This window comes from Cherax quadricarinatus, chromosome 56 (assembly GCF_038502225.1).
Source record: "Cherax quadricarinatus isolate ZL_2023a chromosome 56, ASM3850222v1, whole genome shotgun sequence".
NCBI lineage: Eukaryota > Metazoa > Arthropoda > Malacostraca > Decapoda > Parastacidae > Cherax > Cherax quadricarinatus.
In genome coordinates this window covers 5,323,822-5,344,338 of record NC_091347.1, presented here as the reverse complement: position 1 = coordinate 5,344,338, position 20,517 = coordinate 5,323,822, and the positions used below count along the sequence as shown (strand labels likewise).

Below are 20,517 nucleotides of genomic sequence, written 5' to 3'. Positions count from 1 at the left end.
AAGGGAGGTTTTGTGGGCGAGGGGCTTGGACTTCCAGCAGGCGTGCATGAGCGTGTTCGATAGGAGTGAATGGAGACGAATGGTATTAGGGACCTGACGATCTGTTGGAGTGTGAGCAGGGATTTAATATTTAGTGAAGGGATTCAAGGAAACTGGTTATTTTTATATAGCCGGACTTGAGTCCTGGAAATGGGAAGTACAATGCCTGCACTCTAAAGGAGGGGTTTTGGGATATTAGCAGTTTGGAGGGATATGTTGTGTATCTTTATACGTATATGCTTCTAAACTGTTGTGTTCTGAGCACCTCTGCAAAAACAGTGATTATGTGTGAGTGAGGTGAAAGTGTTGAATGATGATGAAAGTATTTTCTTTTTGGGGATTTTCTTTCTTTTTGGGTCACCCTGCCTCGGTGGGAGACGGCCGACTTGTTGAAAAAAAAAAAACATGTACATGGGATACAGACATAGCTGACATCAGTGACATACTACTAAATTATAGAAAGCCGCTTGTTGTGCAGAGTATTTCAAGCAAATTAGGTCAGTGTCCCAGGATAACACCCACACCAGTTGACTAACACCCAGGTACCCATTTACTGATGGGTGAACATAGACAACATGTGTAAAGAAACACTCCCAATGTTTCTACCCTGGCTGGAAATCGAATATTTACCAAAAATCATATATGGCTAACCCAAGCCAGGTATGTACTAGAAATAAGCCAAGTTCTCTACATATATGCTGCTGTGTGTGGTAATCTATATAGAGAAAATAGCTTTTTTGTTTCTGGTTTATGGTGCAGTACGGGTGTATATCACAGTTAGCCCTATGCTACACTCCGTTTTCTCTAATATTAGCCCCATGACAGGGATAGGAGAATGGTACTTGTATCTCGTATCCTCTTCATACCTCCGTCGAACTGCTCGGTATTATACCAAATATTATTCATTCTGGAGTATTTAACATGTTTTATGTTATTTATATTGTTTATTATCTTATGTTAGATCAATTGTGATAGGCAATAAGCTGTAGTGTTGATATTAGTGTAATAATAAAGCATATTCTCCTTCATCACGAGACTGAGCTCATAGCAACCAACAGTGGCTTCAAAGCCACCTTATCTTTAATGGACAATGTACTGTGTAGGTGCTTTACACAACAAAAAGCATTTCTTTTATTCATTGGAACCATGGCTAGGGCTAAAAGTAAGCAGGTTATAACAGTAAATGGAGAAAAAGAAATTAGAATGACTTATGCAGCAAGTAGCGCCACCAAACAGTACCAGCAGGTTGATGTGGCGACCCTGGAAATTCGAAATTATGTTAGCCGAAATTAGTGCCGAATAACTGATTGCCGGATTTGTGATGGCAGACCTGTATTACTGTTTCTCGCCTGTTAGAAAAAATAAAAAGAACTTACTCAGGTGACGTACAAAAGATGGCATATATTTACTAGATCATGCTTATTAAGCATCATATTAACTCACTCAAGAGTTCATCGGGTATTTATCTTTCACTGCTACTGAAATTTTAAATTCAGCCTAGGAAAATACACTAAACACTTATTATTAGTATTATTATTAAGAGACTTGTTCTCAGGGTCGCCCAAATTTAAAAAAAAAAAAAAAAAAAAAATTCTTACGAGAAGATAGAGAATCTTTTCCCGATCATAATGACACCAAAAGTATGAAATTTTATGGAAAACTTACGGAATTATGCTCTCGCGAAGTTAGCGGTCTCTACAATGTTTACGCATAGGCGATTTTGCCCACTTTGAGCCCTATTTTCGGCCAATTCCACTGTACTAGTTGACAAAAATCATAACTATTTCGCTAGAACTCCATTTTTTCTATCGAATGAGTGCAAGAAACCACCCATTTACCGATTTCAACTATCCAATACAGTGGTCAGAATTTACCAATTTTGCCAGTTTCACACAAATTTCAAAAGATGCCAATTTCCAAATAGGGTCCAGAGTAAACAAGAAAGACATTCCTGGCACTAAAATGACATTTCCTCTGTTCATTAGTCACATCCCAATGCCCCTCTTACATTCTTAACATGATTTGTTTACTTTTGAACTTTGGTAAAAATCGAACATTTCTGCTACTTTGAGCTCAATTTCAAGGTACTTTTCATTGTAAAATCAGTCAAAATCATCTCAATTTCTGTAATATGTCTTCCATTCTATAGAATGAGACCAAGAAAACTAGAATAAAACAATAAATACCATACGAAAATACAGTGCAAAGTCACTGTTTTAATCCAAAAACACGGTCAAAGTTTTTTTTTTCTCATTACGCACTGTGTACTACAGGATTTTTTTTATACTGCACACACTGACCACATAGACCCATTCTTTCATATGTAGGCCTACCAGCTTTCTCTCACTAGATTTGAGGGCGCTAGAATTTAGGCGTACTAGTACATCAAAAACCCTGGTGCGTAAGCCGTACTAGTACGGCCGAACCCTGAAAGGGTTAAAACAGAACCATTAATATGAATAACTAAATTTGCATCATTATAAAACATCAAATGGTGAGGGAGTTCATCTAGTCTAAGAGCTTAAATAAATTAAGAAAGGCCTTTAGGAGAAATGCAGCAAACACAATTAAAACAACAAATTCATTAGTTGTACATATACATACGGTAGGGTCCCACTTTACAGCGTTTCGCCTTACGGTGCTCAGCTAATAAGGACATCTCAAATTATGACCAAAACTCGCTATACGGCTCCCCCCCCCACCTGACTTTCTAATACGGTCACTGCGCCCCACTTGGTTTGTTTACATCCTCCATGAGCACTGCTTCTCTCCATTATATCTGGAAACTTTTCAAAATTTCAAGCGTTTTAAAGTGATTTCGTGTTTAATTTCTTCTTCTTTCAACAAACCAGTCGTATCCCACCGAAGCAGGGTGGCCCAAAAAGAAAAACAAAAGTTTCTCTTTTAACTTTAGTAATGTATACAGAAGGGGTTACTAGCCCCTTGCCCCCCAGCATTCTAGTCGCTTCTTATGATACACATGGCTTACGGAGGAAGAATTCTGTTCCACTTCCCCATGGAGATAAGAGGAAACAAACAAGAACAAGAACTAATAAGAAAATAGAAGAAAACCCAGCGGGGTGCGTATTTTTTTTTTTTTTTTTAACAAACCAGCCGTATCCCACCAAGGCAGGGTGGCCCAAAAAGAAAAACTAAAGTTTCTCTTTTTAAATTTAGTAATTGATACAGGAGAAGGGGTTACTAGCCCCTTGCTTCCAGCATTTTAGTCGCCTCTTTCAACACACATGGCTTACTGAGGAAGAATTCTGTTCCACTTCCCCATGAAGATAAGAGGAAATAAACAAGAACAAGAACTAGAAAGAAAATAGAAGAAAACCCAGAGGGGTGTGTATATATATGCTTGTACACGTATGTGTGGAGTGACCTAAGTGTAAGTTGTAGCAGCAAGACTTACACTCACTTGGCAGGACAGCGGTACTTCCCTGTGCAGTTGCTGTCTACCAACCTACTATCTAGGATGTTTTATACATACTCTGATAGTATATATAATTATACTTATGTGTAACTGTACCTAAATTAACTTGCACACTGTGTTGGCATGCAGGTACATATTAAAATCCCTAAGAGTGTCTTATTAGTCTTGGGAATGCCATATTAATAATGATAATAATAATAATCCTAGGTAGTAGGTTGGTAGACAGAAACCACCCAAGGAGGTACTACTGTCCTGCCAAGTGAGTGTAAAACAAATGCCTGTAATTGTTTTACATGTTCATAGAATTGCTGGTGTCTTTTTTCTGTCTCATAAACATGCAAGATTTCAGGTACATCTTGCTACTTCTACTTACACTTAGATCACACTACACATGCATGTACAAGCATACATATATATACACACCCCTCTGGGCATTCTTCTATTTTCTTTCTAGCTCTTATTCTTGTTCATTTCTTATCTCCTTGGGGAAGTGGAACAGAATTCTTGCCCCGTAAGCCATGAGTGTCGTAAGAGTCAACTAAAATGCCAGGAGCAAGGGGCTAGTAACCCCTTCTCCTGTATACATTACTAAAGTTAAAAAAGTGTAACTTTTTTCTTTTTCTTTTTGGGCCACCCTGCCTCAGTGGGAATTGGCTGGTTTGTTGAAATAATAATAATAATAATAAGCAATAATAATCCTGAGGCGCATTAACCCTTAAACTGTACAAACATAGAAGTACGTTGATGTGCAGCAGGCTCCGAACATAGATCTACATTTTTTTTTTACATACTTTCAAACGGGGAAAATCAAGGTCAGAGCACTACACACGTGAACGCAGATCTACGTTTGGGCAGTTTAAGGGTTGAATGTCGTATATTACGTTAACATAAGCATTTTCATTAATCAATCAAAAGTTTTTTCAAAATTACATAATAAACATGCTACATAACATAAACATGATAAATACACCCTACAGTAGAATAAATTAACATAAATATGAGATGTTTTTCTGATCATCTTGCTGGAGTGTCGGAAAGAATAATATTTTCTCTAGTTCAATACCAAAGAAAATGTATACACAATAGTATTACTGGGATAACTGTAGAAAATTATTCCTTTCATATGCCTTCACTCAGAGCATCATTCCTTTAAAAATGGTGTTTCACAAAAATGGGAGTGTAGCTCTTTATTTATTCTACTGTATCAATGTGGAAACAACTTGTACACAATGTAAGGGGTTTGTATTATGGTATAAGCTTCACAGGCATGGAAATGAACGTGTATGAACCATAAGCAGATACGTTCGTCTGCTTGTTTACATAATCCACATCTCTGTCCTCTCTCGTTTATTCGTTTTACCTCGTTTACTCACCTCTCACCCTACATTACGACTACAAATATTTTAAGGTAAGTAATGAGTGTACTCTTTGTGTATTTTACTTTTTGTTGTTTTTAATGCCTAATTCTATTGCTAACTTGATATATGCTAGTGTAAACTTGTTATCTGGCATTTACATGCATTTATAAGTGAAAAAAAAATGGCATTCTGCTTTCCGGAAAAGTCCTCTCTCCAGCAGTAGCTTGGAACCTAACTTGTCGTATAAGTGGGGCCCTACTGTAATTAGCTGAGCAGTAGCCTTTTTTACTATCACTGCTCAATGGTCATGGTACATCTATAAAATCCTGTTAAGTCCCATAACAGACACTTAACAAAATTCAGTAAAAAAATACTAGAGCTTATTGTTCCTATCATTCAATGTAATAAAAAAATGCACTTAGTTCTTTATTAATAATCCTTACTCTTCAATTTTTGAAGGGCATCAATCTCAGCACCATAATCAATTTTATCATCATAATTGACACCTTCTGCATCTGTGACTGTCATTTCATATTCTTCCTCATTGTCATCCTCGCACTCGTATCCATCCTGTGATACATTATCCACAGGGGCAAAGCCATCATCCATATTACTTCTGCTTTCGTCGTCATCATCCTCCTCCTCTTCTGTGGAATTCCAAAAATTACTGTAATAACCTAACAATAATCTATCTAGTTATAAGACTTTACTTTGTCTGTAAACATTATATTCAGAGCTATGATAAATTTATTAAAATATTTAAATGACGTGTGTGTAGCAAGAAACAATTACCCTCTTCACTCTCCAAAATCCATGCTGCCTGATAATCAGAAGTTCCTTTAGGAACCCGCTTTGTGCGTGGCTTTGAAGAGATGCTCTGCTCAGCTTCTGCTAGTTCTTCTTCAGTTGGCCAGGTCTGCTCTCCTTCCATTGGGTCAACCTGAAGTAGAAATATAATAACTTGAGGCTTTAATTGTAATCAAATATTGTACATGCATTATATTTCTGAACAGTTCAGTCATCCCTACAAATCTGCAGAGGGTTAGGTTCATAGACAGTGATTATGTGTGAATGGTGGTGAAAGTGTTGAGTGATGGTGAAATTGTTTCTTTCTTTTTTGGGTCACCCTGCCTTGGTGGGAGAGGTCGTGTTGAAAACAAATTTTTATGGTTTATACAAAAAATGGATGACATTAAATACTGCGTATAGAAAGCTCCTAGTAATGCACTGTGATTTGACAATAGTTCAGTACAAACCAAAATGCTGTCACAAGGTTCCTCACTCTTAGGTGTGAGTTTCTGGTGAAAAGTCTAGGTAATGAAAGATTGGATATCAGATTGGAAGGCAGTATATGAAGCAAGTGTATTTAGAAGTCATGTTGAGATCAATGTGTGGTCCACATATAATGCAGAGAATTCAGAGTTTAAAAATTATATGAAAAATATAATTCAGGGGCAGGAGAAGGATTGTTGAAGTGGCTTGGACAATTAGAGAGAATAGAGCATAACAGGATGACCAAGAGGGCATAAAATCTGGGGTAGAATAAAGGGATAGGGGTCATCCCAGGAAGGAAGGGAGAAAATATGTTTCAGTGCTAAGTGTCTGAGCATCCAACAGGCATGTTATATTGGAGTGAGTGGAGCTTAACCCTTTCCAGGTCCAGAGGCCAAATTTCAAAGTGTGCACCAGGGTCCAAGAATTTTCAAAAAATAATTTTGTTATTTTTTCTTATGAAATGGTAGAGAATCTTTTTCTGAAGGTAATAAAACAAAAAGTACGAAATTTGATGGAAAATTGACGAAATTATGCTCTTGCGAATTTTGAAGTTTCGATGACATTTACGCATCGGCGATGTTGCAGACTTTGACTCCCATTTTAGGTCAATTACAGTATTCCAGTCAACCAAATCCTTAGGTATTTCACTAGTATTACTTCTATTCTATCGATTGAGCACAAGAAATCACCAAGTCAACTGTTTCAACAACAAAATAAAGTGACCGGAAATTGGTAATTTGGCCAATTTAATGCAAAATTCAAAATATTCCCATTTCAAAAGAGGGTCCAGAATAAACAATGCAGGCATTCCTGGCACTAAACTAACATTTCTTCTGTTCATTTGTTATGTTTTCAGGCTTTACAAATGAATTCCATTATTATTTGTTAGTCACATAATGAATTTTTATTCAAACCAAAAGATAGAAGATTTACTGTTATACAATACTGTAATAATTGTATAAATAATATTACCACATTTGTGAATGTATATTAGACCCACCAGCTGTCATGTATTAGACTTGTGAGGTCATTTGTTTACTCTTGAGCATCGGCAAAAATTTAACATTTCTGCTACTTTGAGCTCAGTTTCAAGCCATTTCCAGTATTAAAACCAATCAAAATCATCCCTATTTCTGAAGTATATTTTCTATTCTATCAAATGAAACCAAGAAATTGCAAATACAACTATAAAAAATATACGAAAAAATACTGCAAAGTCGGTTTTAATCGAAAATTACGGTCTCATTATTTTTTCTCTCATTATGCACTGTGTACTGCAGGATTTGTTTTATGTGGTGCACACACACCACATAGATGTATTCTCTCATATCTAGGCCCAAATTTACCACTCATAGCTTATCAGAGTGAGCTGAGCTCAAGGCGTAGATCTACGGTTTGGACCCTGAACATAAAGCCGTAGATCTACGGCACAGACCCTGAAAGGGTTAATGGTGTTTATGGCTCAGTGTGCTGTTGGAGTCTCAGCAAAGTAACATTTATGAAAGGATTCAGTCTTGAATCAACCAGGAGTTAGTAAATACAATGCCTGCCCTTTTGAGGGAGGGGTGGTGATGTTGCAGTTCAGTCATTTAAATTGTTATTACCTGCACACTTCTGGTAACAGAGCCACTGAACAAACAAACATCCATTTTTTTTATCACCTTACCATGGTGGGAGATAATGGGTGACAAACATAAAATTGGAAAATTTAAAGAGAAATCAATTTCTCTCAGAATTTTAGTACAGGTTGGCCATCACCAATCCAGCAATCACTAATCCACTTCCATCAGTAATTAGTGCCAGATTATAATCCAGCACTAATTTCGGCTAGAGTAATTTCAAATTTCCGGGGTTGCCGCACCAACCTGCCGTTACTGCTTGGTGGCGCTCTTTGCTGCATAAATCATCCCAATTTGTTTTTCTGTATTTATTGTCATAAACTGCTCACTTGTAGCCCTAGTCATGGTTCCAATGAATAAAGGAAATGCTTCTCATTGTGTAAAACACAAACACCGTACATTGTCCATAAAAGATAAGGTGACTTTGAAGCCAGTGTTGGTCTCATAGTATGATGCCATGAGCTCAGTTCAGCTCAGATAAGCTGTGACCGGTAAATTTGGGTCTACACATGAAAGACTCGGTCAGTGTGGAAAGTGTGCACTATACAAAAAAGAAATACAGCGGTATGCTGTGCATAGTGAGAAAAAATGCTATAACAGTGTTTTTAGTTTAAAACAGCAACTTTGCAGTGTATTTTTGTATGGTTTTTATGGTTATATTCTCATTTTTATGGTCTCATTTGATAGAATGGAAGATATATTAAATAAATAGATATAATTTTGATTGGTTTCATGCCAGAAAGTACCTTGAAACTGAGCTCGAACTAGTGGAGATGTTCGATTTTTGCTGATGTTCAAGAGTAAACAAATCACATCACCATCCAATACGTGTCCAACTGGCCAGTCTAATACACGTTCACAAATGGGCTGACATTTATACAATTATTACAATAATGCAGTAATTTAGTATTTAGATAAAGGTAGGTTTTTATTGCATTTATGGATTTAGAAAAGGCATATGATAGAGTGGATAGGGGAGCAATGTGGCAGATGTTGCAAGTATATGGAATAGGTAGTAAGTTACTAAATGCTGTAAAGAGTTTTTATGAGGACAGTGAGGCTCAGGTTAGGGTATGTAGAAGAGAGGGAGACTACTTCCCAGTAAAAGTAGGTCTTAGACAGGGATGTGTAATGTCACCATGGTTGTTTAATATATTTATAAATGGGGTTGTAAAAGAAGTAAATGCTAGGATGTTCGGGAGAGGGGTGGGATTAAATTATGGGGAATTAAATACAAAATGGGAAGTGACACAGTTACTTTTTGCTGATGATACTGTGCTTATGGGAGATTCTAAAGAAAAATTGCAAAGGTTAGTGGACGAATTTGGGAATGTGTGTAAAGGTAGAAAGTTGAAAGTGAACATAGAAAAGAGTAAGGTGATGAGAGTATCAAATGATTTAGATACAGAAAAATTGGATATCAAATTGGGGAGGAGGAGTATGGAAGAAGTGAATGTTTTCAGATATTTGGGAGTTGACGTGTCAGCGGATGGATTTATGAATGATGAGGTTAATCATAGAACTGATGAAGAAAAAAAAAAGGTGATTGGTGCATTGAGGTATATGTGGAGGCAAATAATGTTATCTATGGAAGCAAAGAAGGGAATGTATGAAAGTATAGTAGTACCAACACTCTTATATGGGTGTGAAGCTTGGGTTGTAAATGCTGCAGCAAGGAGGTGGTTGGAGGCAGTGGAGATGTCCTGTCTAAGAGCAATGTGTGGTGTAAATATTATGCAGAAAATTCGGAGTGTGGAAATTAGGAGAAGGTGTGAAGTTAATAAAAGTATTAGTCAGAGGACTGAAGAGGGGTTGTTGAGTTAGTTTGGTCATTTAGAGAGAATGGATCAAAGTAGAATGACATGGAGAGTGTATAAATCTGTAGGGGAAGGAAGGCGGGGTAGGGGTCGTCCTCGAAAAGGTTGGAGGGAGGGGATAAAGGAGGTGTTGTGGGCGAGGGGTTTGGACTTCCAGCAAGCGTGCATGAGCATGTTAGATAGGAGTGAATGGAGACAAATGGTATTTGGAACCTGACGATCTATTGGGGTGTGAGCAGGGTAATATTTAGTGAAGGGATTCAGGGAAACCGGTTATTTTATATAACCGGGCTTGAGTCCTGGAAATGGGAAGTACAATGCCTGCACTCTAAAGGAGGGGTTTGAGATATTGGCAGTTTGGAGAGATATATTGTGTATTTTTATACGTACAGTGGTCCCTCGATAATCGTAGTTCTTGAGAATCGTAAATTTCGGAAATCATAGGGATATTTTCGTATAAACATGGGGTCACTAATCGTAGATTGACTCGCAAATAGTAGTTCGTCTGGGACAGGTACTCTCAGTGGCCCTTATATACCCAACAACAACACAACACAGCACCTCTCGTGACATACATAATGACTTATTTTATTCATTCTAGAGTATATTCCATGTTTCTATGTTATTAATATTGTTTATTATGTCATATTAGTTGAATTGTGATAGATAAATAAGCTGTAGAGTTGATATTACTGTCATATTCTCCAACAATAAACTTGCCATCCCTCCCTCACACAAACAAGTCTCCAATAAGAAAGGAGGAACACTGCAGTAGGCCTGTTGGCCCATACTAGGCAAGTCCTTTACAATCCTTCCCACTAAGTACATAACAATGGAAGAACATTGCAGGTCTACTGGCCCATACAAGGCAGGTCCTTATCAAAATGACCTCTACACAAAGCTACCCAAGAATTTACTCCCGTACCCAATGACACAAATCAAACTCAGCTCCTCCCACTCGTATATTTGTCCAATCTCTTCTTAAAGCTACCCAAGGTCCTAGCCTCGATCACCCTACTGGTAAGTGTGATGTTAAATAAGAACATAAGAACTTAAGAAAGTAGGAACACTGCAACACCCCTGCTGGCCCATACTAGGCAGGTCCTTCACAAATCCAACCCACTAACAGAACAAATGCTACCCAAGCAATAAGCTCAGAACCCAAGCAATAAGCTCAGGTGCAAGTCCGACTCAAATCCAACCCCTCTCACTCATGTACTTATTTATCCAGCCATAGCTTTTAGAACATAAGAAAGGAGGAACAGTGCAATAGGCCTGTTGGCCCATACTAGGCTGGTCCTTCACAAATCCAACCCACTAACAGCATAACTGCTATACCCAAGCAATAAGCTTTGATAAACCTATTTACTCATGTGCAAGACCGATTCAAAGCCAAGCCCTCTCACTAATGTATTTATCCAACCTAAATTTGAAACTACTCAATGTTTTAGCTTTGATCACCCTACTAGGCAGACCATTCCACTCATCAACTACCCCTATTACCAATGTTCATTTATACATTTTATTAGTGCTCTACATTTATTTGGCATTCTTTTCTGCATGTAAATCTATATTTAAGCTAGGTAAGTGGCCCCTGAAGTGACCTAGAGTCATAAGAACATAAGATAGGAGGAACACTGCAGCAGGCCTGTTGGCCAATACTAGGCAGGTCCTTTACAATTCATCCCACTAACAAAACATTTGCCCAACCCAATTTTCAATGCTACCCAAGAAATTGTTGGTATTATATACCATTCTTGCACAACCAAGAAATAAGCCCTGATATGCAAGTCCCACTCAAATTCAACCCTTCTCACTCATGCATTTATCCAACCTCTCCTCCTTATGGAGGGGGATTCCACTTCCAAACAATAACCTCTCTTCCCTCTCTCCTCCTTCCTGTCTTCCATTCTTCAACAACAGCCTTCAATAAAGGTAACTGTCATGTTGAATGTTTATTCTTTTGTGCATGTAAATCTATCTTTAAGGTAAAAAAAATTTTTTGTTCATACTTCTAGGTGTCAGGAACGGATTAATTGTATTTACATTATTTCTTATGGGGAAAATTGATTCAAAAATCGTAGATTTCGATAATAGTAGCACCTCCAGGAACGGATTAATTACGAAAAACGAGGGACCACTGTATATACATGTACTTCTAAACTGTTGTATTCTGGGCACCTCTGCAAAAACAGTGATTATGTGTGAGTGAGGTGAAAGTGTTGAATGATGATGAAAGTATTTTCTTTTTGGGGATTCTCTTTCTCTTTGGGTCACCCTGACTCGGTGGGAGATGGCCGACTTGTTAAAAAAAAAAAAAAAATGCAGTAGTCTGCATAACAGTAAATCTTCTATTTTTCTGTGTGAATAAAAGTTCAAAATGGAGAGCAAGTGTAATATAAGAGAGGTCTGGAGATTTGACTAATGAATAGAGAAAATGTTATTTTAATTCCAGGAATGTGTGCAGTGTTTACTTTAGACCCTGGTATAAACCTTGGTAATAAATACCGACAAGTGATCAAGGTCCCAGGACCGAAACATTTTCTAATAAATATGTCATAGTGTTTGCTTACGTGTCTTTCTAAACCACTTTAGACCCTATTTTGAAATTGGCATCTCTTGAAATTTGAGTGATATTGGTCAAATTACTGATTTCTGATCACTTTATTGGTTAGCTGAAATAGGTAAATAGGGGGTTTCTTGTACTCAATCGACAGAGTAGAAGGAACACAAGTGAAATAGCTATGAGTCTGGTCAACTAGAACAATGGAATGGGCCAAAAATTGGGTGTAAAGCGGGCGAAATTGCCAATGCGTAAATATCGCCACTGGGTTAAGTGTATTCTAACCTAACCACTCTGTAATCCGGCAAAATCACTAATCCAGCACCCTACAGGTACCGAGGATGCCAGATTAGTGATGGTCAACCAGTATATACCATATATTACCAGCCATAAGATAAGGGAGGGAAAGGTAAATAATTTTCTTCAAATAATCAGAGTATTGCATAACCTCAAGCATAAGACAGGATTATATTTTCAGGCCTCACAAATGGGAGCAAATCAGGTTTTTTCTGCATCAGCAGTCAGCACATACTATGGTTTCATATCCTGTGAGGAAACTAATTATAATGATGCTGGGTATCAGTGGAGAAGCAGCAGCTGAAACACAAGTGTTTGTTCCACAATTCAGTCTCTTCATGTGAGCAAGTTTACTAGAATGGCCTAATCAATGCATCAGACAACAAAGTAGATACTTATGATGAGATAAAAACCATCTTTTCATTTTATTTTCTTAAGATACCTTTTCATTTATTCAAACATACTTGACTACCTTTGTCACTGCTTATTTATAATATACAGTGGACCCCCGCATAGCGACCTTAATCCGTGCAAGAGGGCTGGCTGTTATGCGAAATGTTCGCTATGCGAATGAATTTTCCCCATAAGAAATAATGGAAATCAAATTAATCCGTGCAAGACACCCAAAAGTTTGAAAAAAAAATTTTTACCACATGAAATATACATTTTCCTACACACAAAGAGAAGGATACATGCACAATAGTAGAGTAGTACATGCACAATATATATTGTGCATGTACTACTCTACTAAATGAAGAATAAATGACACTTACCTTTATTGAAGATGCAGCAATGACTGATGAGACACTGTGTCCTGGGAGTGCCTTTTCCTCCTGAGTACTGTAGGTCCTGTTTGGTATTTTCTTCCAGAACAGGCCTTATCACACTGTGTATGTCACTACGATTCTTAAATCTCTCAAACCAACCTTTGCTGGCTCTAAATTCACCAATATGAGCACTAGTTCCAGGCATTTTCCCTGTTCACCTGGGTGTTAGTCGACTGGTGTGGGTTGCATCCTGGGAGACAAGATTAAGGACCCCAATGGAAATAAGTTAGACAGTCTTCGATGACACTGACTTTTTTGGGCTATCCTGGGTGGCAAATCCTCTGGGGTTAATTGTTTCTTGGTATTCTCAATAAGCCACACCAACAACGGTGCTACAGCAGCAGCAGCAGCAGCTGACGATGTTACAGCAGCAGCAGACGATGCTACAGCAGCAGCAGCAGCAGACGATGCTACAGCAGCAGCAGCAGCAGACGATGCTACAGCAGCAACAGACGATGCTACAGCAGCAGCAGACGATGCTACAGCAGCAACTGACGATGTTACAGCAGCAGCAGACGATGCTACAGCAGCAGCAGCAGCAGACGATGCTACAGCAGCAGCAGCAGCTGACGGTGGAACAGCAGCAACAGACGATGCTACAGCAGCAGCAGACGGTACTACAGCAGCAGGAGCAGCTGACGGTGGTACAGCAGCAGCAGCTGACAGTGCAGCAGCAGCTGACGGTGATACAGCAGCAGCAGCAGCTGTACCACCAATAGTAGCGATGGTTGATTGGGGTTTATTATACAACCTGGCCAGCTCGGAGACACGCACTCCACTTTCATACTTATCAATGATCTTTTTCTTCATCTCCATAGTAATTCTCACCCTTATTGCTGTAGGGTTGGCACTAGAAGCTTTCTTGGGGCCCATGGTCACTTATTTTCCAGAAAAAAATCACCAAAAACACTGTAATAATACAAAATGTTCCGATTGTATGCTTGGATGTTACCGCGGAGGCTAGCTGGTAAACAATGCCACCCGCGGAACATGTGAGCGTGGCTCAGGCTGCACATTGGACGCGTCTCGGACGAAGGCCGCTGAGCGGGTTTTTGTCCACTATACGGGGCAAAATTTTAGCGATCAAAGCGTCCGCTATGCGGATTGTCCGCTATGCAAGGCGTCCGTTATGCGGGGGTCCACTGTATTATAAACTGAAAGACAATGTGCGGCCACCAAGGGTATAATTCAGAGGGCTGAGGAGGGGTTCGTGAGGTGATTTGGGCATGTAGAGAGGACGGACAGAGTTAAGATGACAAAGAGGGTACGTAAATCTGTGGTGGAAGGTACGAAGGATAGGGGTTGTCCCCGGAATGGATGGAGGGAGGTGAGGGCAGCTTAGAGTTTTAGGGGCTTCAGTATACATCAGGCTTGTATCATTGTTACACTAGTTTAACCCTTTCAGGGTTTCGGCCACACTAGTACGGTTTATGACCCAGGGTTTTTGACGTACTAGTATGCCTAAATTCTAGCGCCCTCAAATCTAGTGAGAGAAAGCTGGTAGGCCTACATATGAAAGAATGGGTCTGTGTGGTCAGTGTGCGCAGTATAAAAAAAAAATCCTGCAGCACACAGTGCGTAATGAGGGAAAAAAAAACTTTGACCGTTTTTGGATTAAAACAGCGATTTTGCACTGCATTTTCGTATGGTATTTATGGTTGTATTCTAGTTTTCCTGGTCTCATTTTATAGAATGGAAGACATATTACAGAAATTGAGATGATTTTGACTGGTTTTACAATGAAAAGTATCTTGAAATTGAGCTCAAAGTAACAGAAATGTTCGATTTTTACCAAAGTTCTAAAGTAAACAAATCATGCCAAGCGTCCAATACACGTCAACTGGTGAGTCTAATATTCTTTCACAAGTGCGCTGATATTATTTATACCATTTCTACACTAATGCAGTAGTCTGCATAACATTAAATCTTCTGTTTTTTGTAAAAATAAAAATTCAAAGTGGAAAGCCAAAGAAATATAAGAGGGGCCTGGGGATGTGGCTAACGAACAGAGAACTTGTTATTTTAGTGCCAGGAATGTCTTTCTTGTTTATTCTGGATCCTATTCGGAAATTGGCATCTTTTGAAGTTTGTGTGAAATTGGCAAAATTGCTAAATTCTGACCACTTTATTGGATAGTTGAAATCGGTAAATGGGTGGTTTCTTGTACTCATTCGATAGAAAAAATGGAGTTCTAGCGAAATAGGTATGATTTTTGTCGACTAGTGCACTGGAATTGGCTGAAAATAGAACTGAAAGTGGACAAAATCGCAGATGCGTAAACATCGTCGAGACCCCTAACTTCACAAGAGCATAATTCCGTAAGTTTTCCATAAGATTTCATACTTTTGGTGTCATTATGATCGGGAAAAGATTCTCTATCTTTTCATAAGAAAAACTAATTTTTTTTTTAAATTTGGGCGACCCTGAGAACAAGTCTCGGAGAGGGCCTGGCGACCCTGAAAGGGTTAAGATCCTTCTCACTATATATTCTGGTTTAGGATAGCATTAATACCCAAACAGGTCTAGGGGAATACTTACATTTATGAGAAGTCCAACTCATCCTATGAAGCTTATCCTGCCTCCAGTTCAGACAACAGGTTCAAGTTAAACCACTTGTATAAAGAAATAGCTGCATATTATATGGATAAGTCTTTACAGAATAGGTAGTAGGTTGGTAGACAGCAACCGCCCAGGGAGGTACTACCGTCCTGCCAAGTGAGTGTAAAACAAAAGCCTGTAATTGTTTTACATGATGGTAGGATTGCTGGTGTCCTTTTTTCTGTCTCATGAACATGCAAGATTTCAGGTACGTCTTGCTACTTCTACTTACACTTAGGTCACACTACACATACATGTACAAGCACATATATGCACACCCCTCTGGGTTTTCTTCTATTTTCTTTCTAGTTCTTATTCTTGTTTATTTCCTCTTATCTCCATGGGGAAGTGGAACAGAATTCTTCCTCCGTAAGCCATGCGTGTTGTAAGAGGCGACTAAAATGCCGGGAGCAAGGGGCTAGTAACCTCTTCTCCTGTATATATTACTAAATGTAAAAGGAGAAACTTTCGTTTTTCCTTTTGGGCCACCCCGCCTCGGTGGGATACGGCTGGTGTGTTGAAAGAAAGAAAGAAGTCTTTACAGAATGTACATATGTCAATTAGTCTGGCCAAGCCCTCACATTAGCATCAAGAAACGCACATTTTCCAAGCACAGGGTCATAGCAACCACTCCACAATAGTCTTGGCCCCAGTCACATGTGTAGAGGCAGCACCCCAGCTTTCCCACATAACAGTGATCAATCCTTATGCCACAATCAAGCCAGCTGTGCACCTAGCTAGTATTACAAATAATAAATCCTTATGCCACAATCAAGCCAGCTGTGCACCTAGCTAGTATTACAAATAATAGAGTCCTTTCCTGCAGGACAGCTAGGGTCCTGTAACCACCCCCCTCCATAAGTCATAATAGTAGAACATCATAAGTCGAGAACCTACTAGTAAGAAAGAAAGAAAAAAAAAAAAAGCCTTAGAAACTATACACCTTTGACTCACACCAACATTTATTTCAAATGTTCACTAGAGCTTTCCAATGATTTTCTTCATGCTCTATTTCCATTACACAATAGTCTTCTATTATTTATATGAAGAGAGAATACTGGTTTATTACTTCTCTCACTTTTTTAACACTCCTCACATAGGTTTTCCTGAAACAATGTACAGGTCTCCCTCAATATTTGCGTGGGTTAGGGGATCAAGAGCCTCATGAATGTTGAAAAATTGCGAATGTTTGGTGCCCCAATACGTATATTGTAGGGAAATATAATACAATACTGGTTCCCTAACTTGTTGAACCATGAACAATCATAATATAGGGGTTGGCAGAGAGCATGCATAGTTCCTTTGTATAAAGGCAAAGGGGATAAAAGAGAGTGCAAAAATTATAGGGGGATAAGTCTGCTGAGTATACCTGGTAAAGTGTATGGTAGAGTTATTATTGAAAGAATTAAGAGTAAGACGGAGAATAGGATAGCAGATGAACAAGGAGGCTTTAGGAAAGGTAGGGGGTGTGTGGACCAGGTGTTTACAGTGAAACATATAAGTGAACAGTATTTAGATAAGGCTAAAGAGGTCTTTGTGGCATTTATGGATTTGGAAAAGGCGTATGACAGGGTGGATAGGGGGGCAATGTGGCAGATGTTGCAAGTGTATGGTGTAGGAGGTAGGTTACTGAAAGCAGTGAAGAGTTTTTACGAGGATAGTGAGGCTCAAGTTAGAGTATGTAGGAAAGAGGGAAATTATTTCCCAGTAAAAGTAGGCCTTAGACAAGGATGTGTGATGTCACCGTGGTTGTTTAATATATTTATAGATGGGGTTGTAAGAGAAGTAAATGCGAGGGTCTTGGCAAGAGGCGTGGAGTTAAAAGATAAAGAATCACACACAAAGTGGGAGTTGTCACAGGTGCTCTTTGCTGATGACACTGTGCTCTTGGGAGATTCTGAAGAGAAGTTGCAGAGATTGGTGGATGAATTTGGTAGGGTGTGCAAAAGAAGAAAATTAAAGGTGAATACAGGAAAGAGTAAGGTTATGAGGATAACAAAAAGATTAGGTGATGAAAGATTGAATATCAGATTGGAGGGAGAGAGTATGGAGGAGGTGAATGTATTCAGATATTTGGGAGTGGACGTGTCAGCGGATGGGTCTATGAAAGATGAGGTGAATCATAGAATTGAAGAGGGGAAAAGAGTGAGTGGTACACTTAGGAGTCTGTGGAGACAAAGAACTTTGTCCTTGGAGGCAAAGAGGGGAATGTATGAGAGTATAGTTTTACCAACGCTCATATATGGGTGTGAAGCATGGGTGATGAATGTTGCAGTGAGGAGAAGGCTGGAGGCAGTGGAGATGTCATGTCTGAGGGCAATGTGTGGTGTGAATATAATGCAGAGAATTCGTAGTTTGGAAGTTAGGAGGAGGTGCGGGATTACCAAAACTGTTGTCCAGAGGGCTGAGGAAGGGTTGTTGAGGTGGTTCGGACATGTAGAGAGAATGGAGCGAAAGAGAATGACTTCAAGAGTGTATCAGTCTGTAGTGGAAGGAAGGCGGGGTAGGGGTCGGCCTAGGAAAGCTTGGAGAGAGGGGGTAAAGGAGGTTTTGTGTGCGAGGGCCTTGGACTTCCAGCAGGCATGTGTGAGCGTGTTTGATAGGAGTGAATGGAGACAAATGGTTTTTAATACTTGACGTGCTGTTGGAGTGTGAGCAAAGTAACATTTATGAAGGGGTTCAGGGAAACCGGCAGGCCGGACTTGAGTCCTGGAGATGGGAAGTACAGTGCCTGCACTCTGAAGGAGGGGTGTTAATGTTGCAGTTTAAAAACTGTAGTGTAAAGCACCCTTCTGGCAAGACAGTGATGGAGTGAATGATGGTGAAAGTTTTTCTTTTTCGGGCCACCCTGCCTTGGTGGGAATCGGCCAGTGTGATAATAATAATAAAAATGAAAATGTCATAAAATATTGTACTAAATACATATATGTTCCCCGCCTCGGTGGGATACGGCCGGTGTGTTGAAAGAAGACATACATGTTATGGTTTAATAACATGTATGTTATTAAATACCACTGCCTCCACCAGTGCCTTCACCAGTGCCTCAACCACTGCCTCCACCACTGCCTCCACCAGTGCCTCCACCACTGCCTCAACCACTGCAGCGCACTGCTCGTATTTTGATGCAATTTCTTTCTTCAATTATCTTGTGTTTCTCAATTTCTTTACCAAAGGGCTGGCACTAGCAAGTTTCTTTGGGCCCATGGTTAAATATGTAGCAGTTGCACTCAATCTACAAGCACCAAACACAATGAATTTTTGTGAAATGTTTGGAAGAGTGTGGAGACTAATACTCACTCCAGCATAAACAAAGCCACACTGACTGACGATGCATCAACCACTTCTTCCACCACTGCTTCAACCCTTGTATTTTTGTACAATTTCCTTCTTCAATTCTATCGTATTATTATTATTATTATTAATACGATAGAATTGAAGAAGGAAATAGTACAAAAATATGAGAGTTGAAGCAGTGGTGGAAGAAGTGGTTGATGCATCGTCAGTGTGGCTTTGTTTATGCTGGAGTGAGCATTAGTCTCCGTGCTGTTCCAAACATTTCACAATAATTCATTGAGTTTAGTGCTTGTAGATTGAGTGTGACTGGAGTGGTAGAGGCAGTGGTTGAGGCAGTGGTTGAGGCAGTGGTTGAGGCAGTGGTTGAGGCAGTGGTTGAGGCAGTGGTTGAGGCAGTGGTTGAGGCAGTGGTTGAGGCAGTGGTAGAGGCAGTGGTAGAGGCAGTGGTAGAGGCAGTGGTAGAGGCAGTGGTAGAGGCAGTGGTAGAGGCAGTGGTAGAGGCAGTGGTAGAGGCAGTGGTAGAGGCAGTGGTAGAGGCAGTGGTAGAGGTAGCAGTTGAGGCAGCGATTGAGGCAGCAGTTGAGGAAGCAGTTGAGGCAGTGGTTGAGGGAGTGGTTTTTAATAACATGTTATTAATAATAATAATAATAATACATGTTATTAATAATTATTATTATTAACATATATCTTATTAAATATCATTGCCTCAACCGCTGCCTCAACCACTTCCTCAACTGCTGCCTCAACCACTGCCTCAACTGCTGCCTCTACCACTCCAGTCACACTCAATCTACAAGCACCAAACACAATGAATTATTGTGAAATGTTTGGAAGAGCGTGGAGACTAATGCTCACTCCAGCATAATCAAAGCCACTCTGACTGACGATGCCTCAACCACTTCTTCCACCACTCCTTCAACCCTCGTATTTTTGTACAATTTCCTTCAATGCTATCGTATTATTATTATTATTATTTTATTTATTTATTAACACACTGGCCGATTCCCACCAAGGCAGGGTGGCCTGAAAAAGAAAAACTTTCACCATCATTCACTCCATCACTGTCTTGCCAGAAGGGTGCTTTACACTACAGTTTTTAAACTGCAACATTAACACCCCTCCTTCAGAGTGCAGGCACTGTACTTCCCATCTCCAGGACTCAAGTCCGGCCTGCTGGTTTCCCTGAATCCCTTCATAAATGTTACTTTGCTCACACTCCAACAGCCCGTCAAGTATTAAAAACCATTTGTCTCCATTCACTCCTATCAAACACGCTCACGCATGCCCGCTGGAAGTCCAAGCCCCTCGCACACAAAACCACCTTTACCCCCTCCCTCCAACCTTTCCTAGGCCGACCCCTACCCCGCCTTCCTTCCACTACAGACTGATACACT

General features: G+C 39.6%; 1 protein-coding gene across 6 annotated transcripts in view; it reads right to left on the bottom strand.

Annotated features, from left to right (window-relative positions):
* The window catches only part of Tsr1 (Tsr1 ribosome assembly factor), a 221,479-nt gene that overhangs the window by 70,403 nt on the left and 130,559 nt on the right, over positions 1-20,517 (bottom strand). For all 6 annotated transcript variants that reach the window (XM_070097035.1, XM_070097039.1, XM_070097037.1 and 3 more), the window contains 2 exons: positions 5,626-5,773; positions 5,277-5,480 (listed from right to left, as the gene is read on the bottom strand). In XM_070097035.1, coding sequence (XP_069953136.1) covers positions 5,277-5,480; positions 5,626-5,773 — 352 coding nt within the window. The remainder of the gene's footprint in view (positions 1-5,276; positions 5,481-5,625; positions 5,774-20,517) is intronic.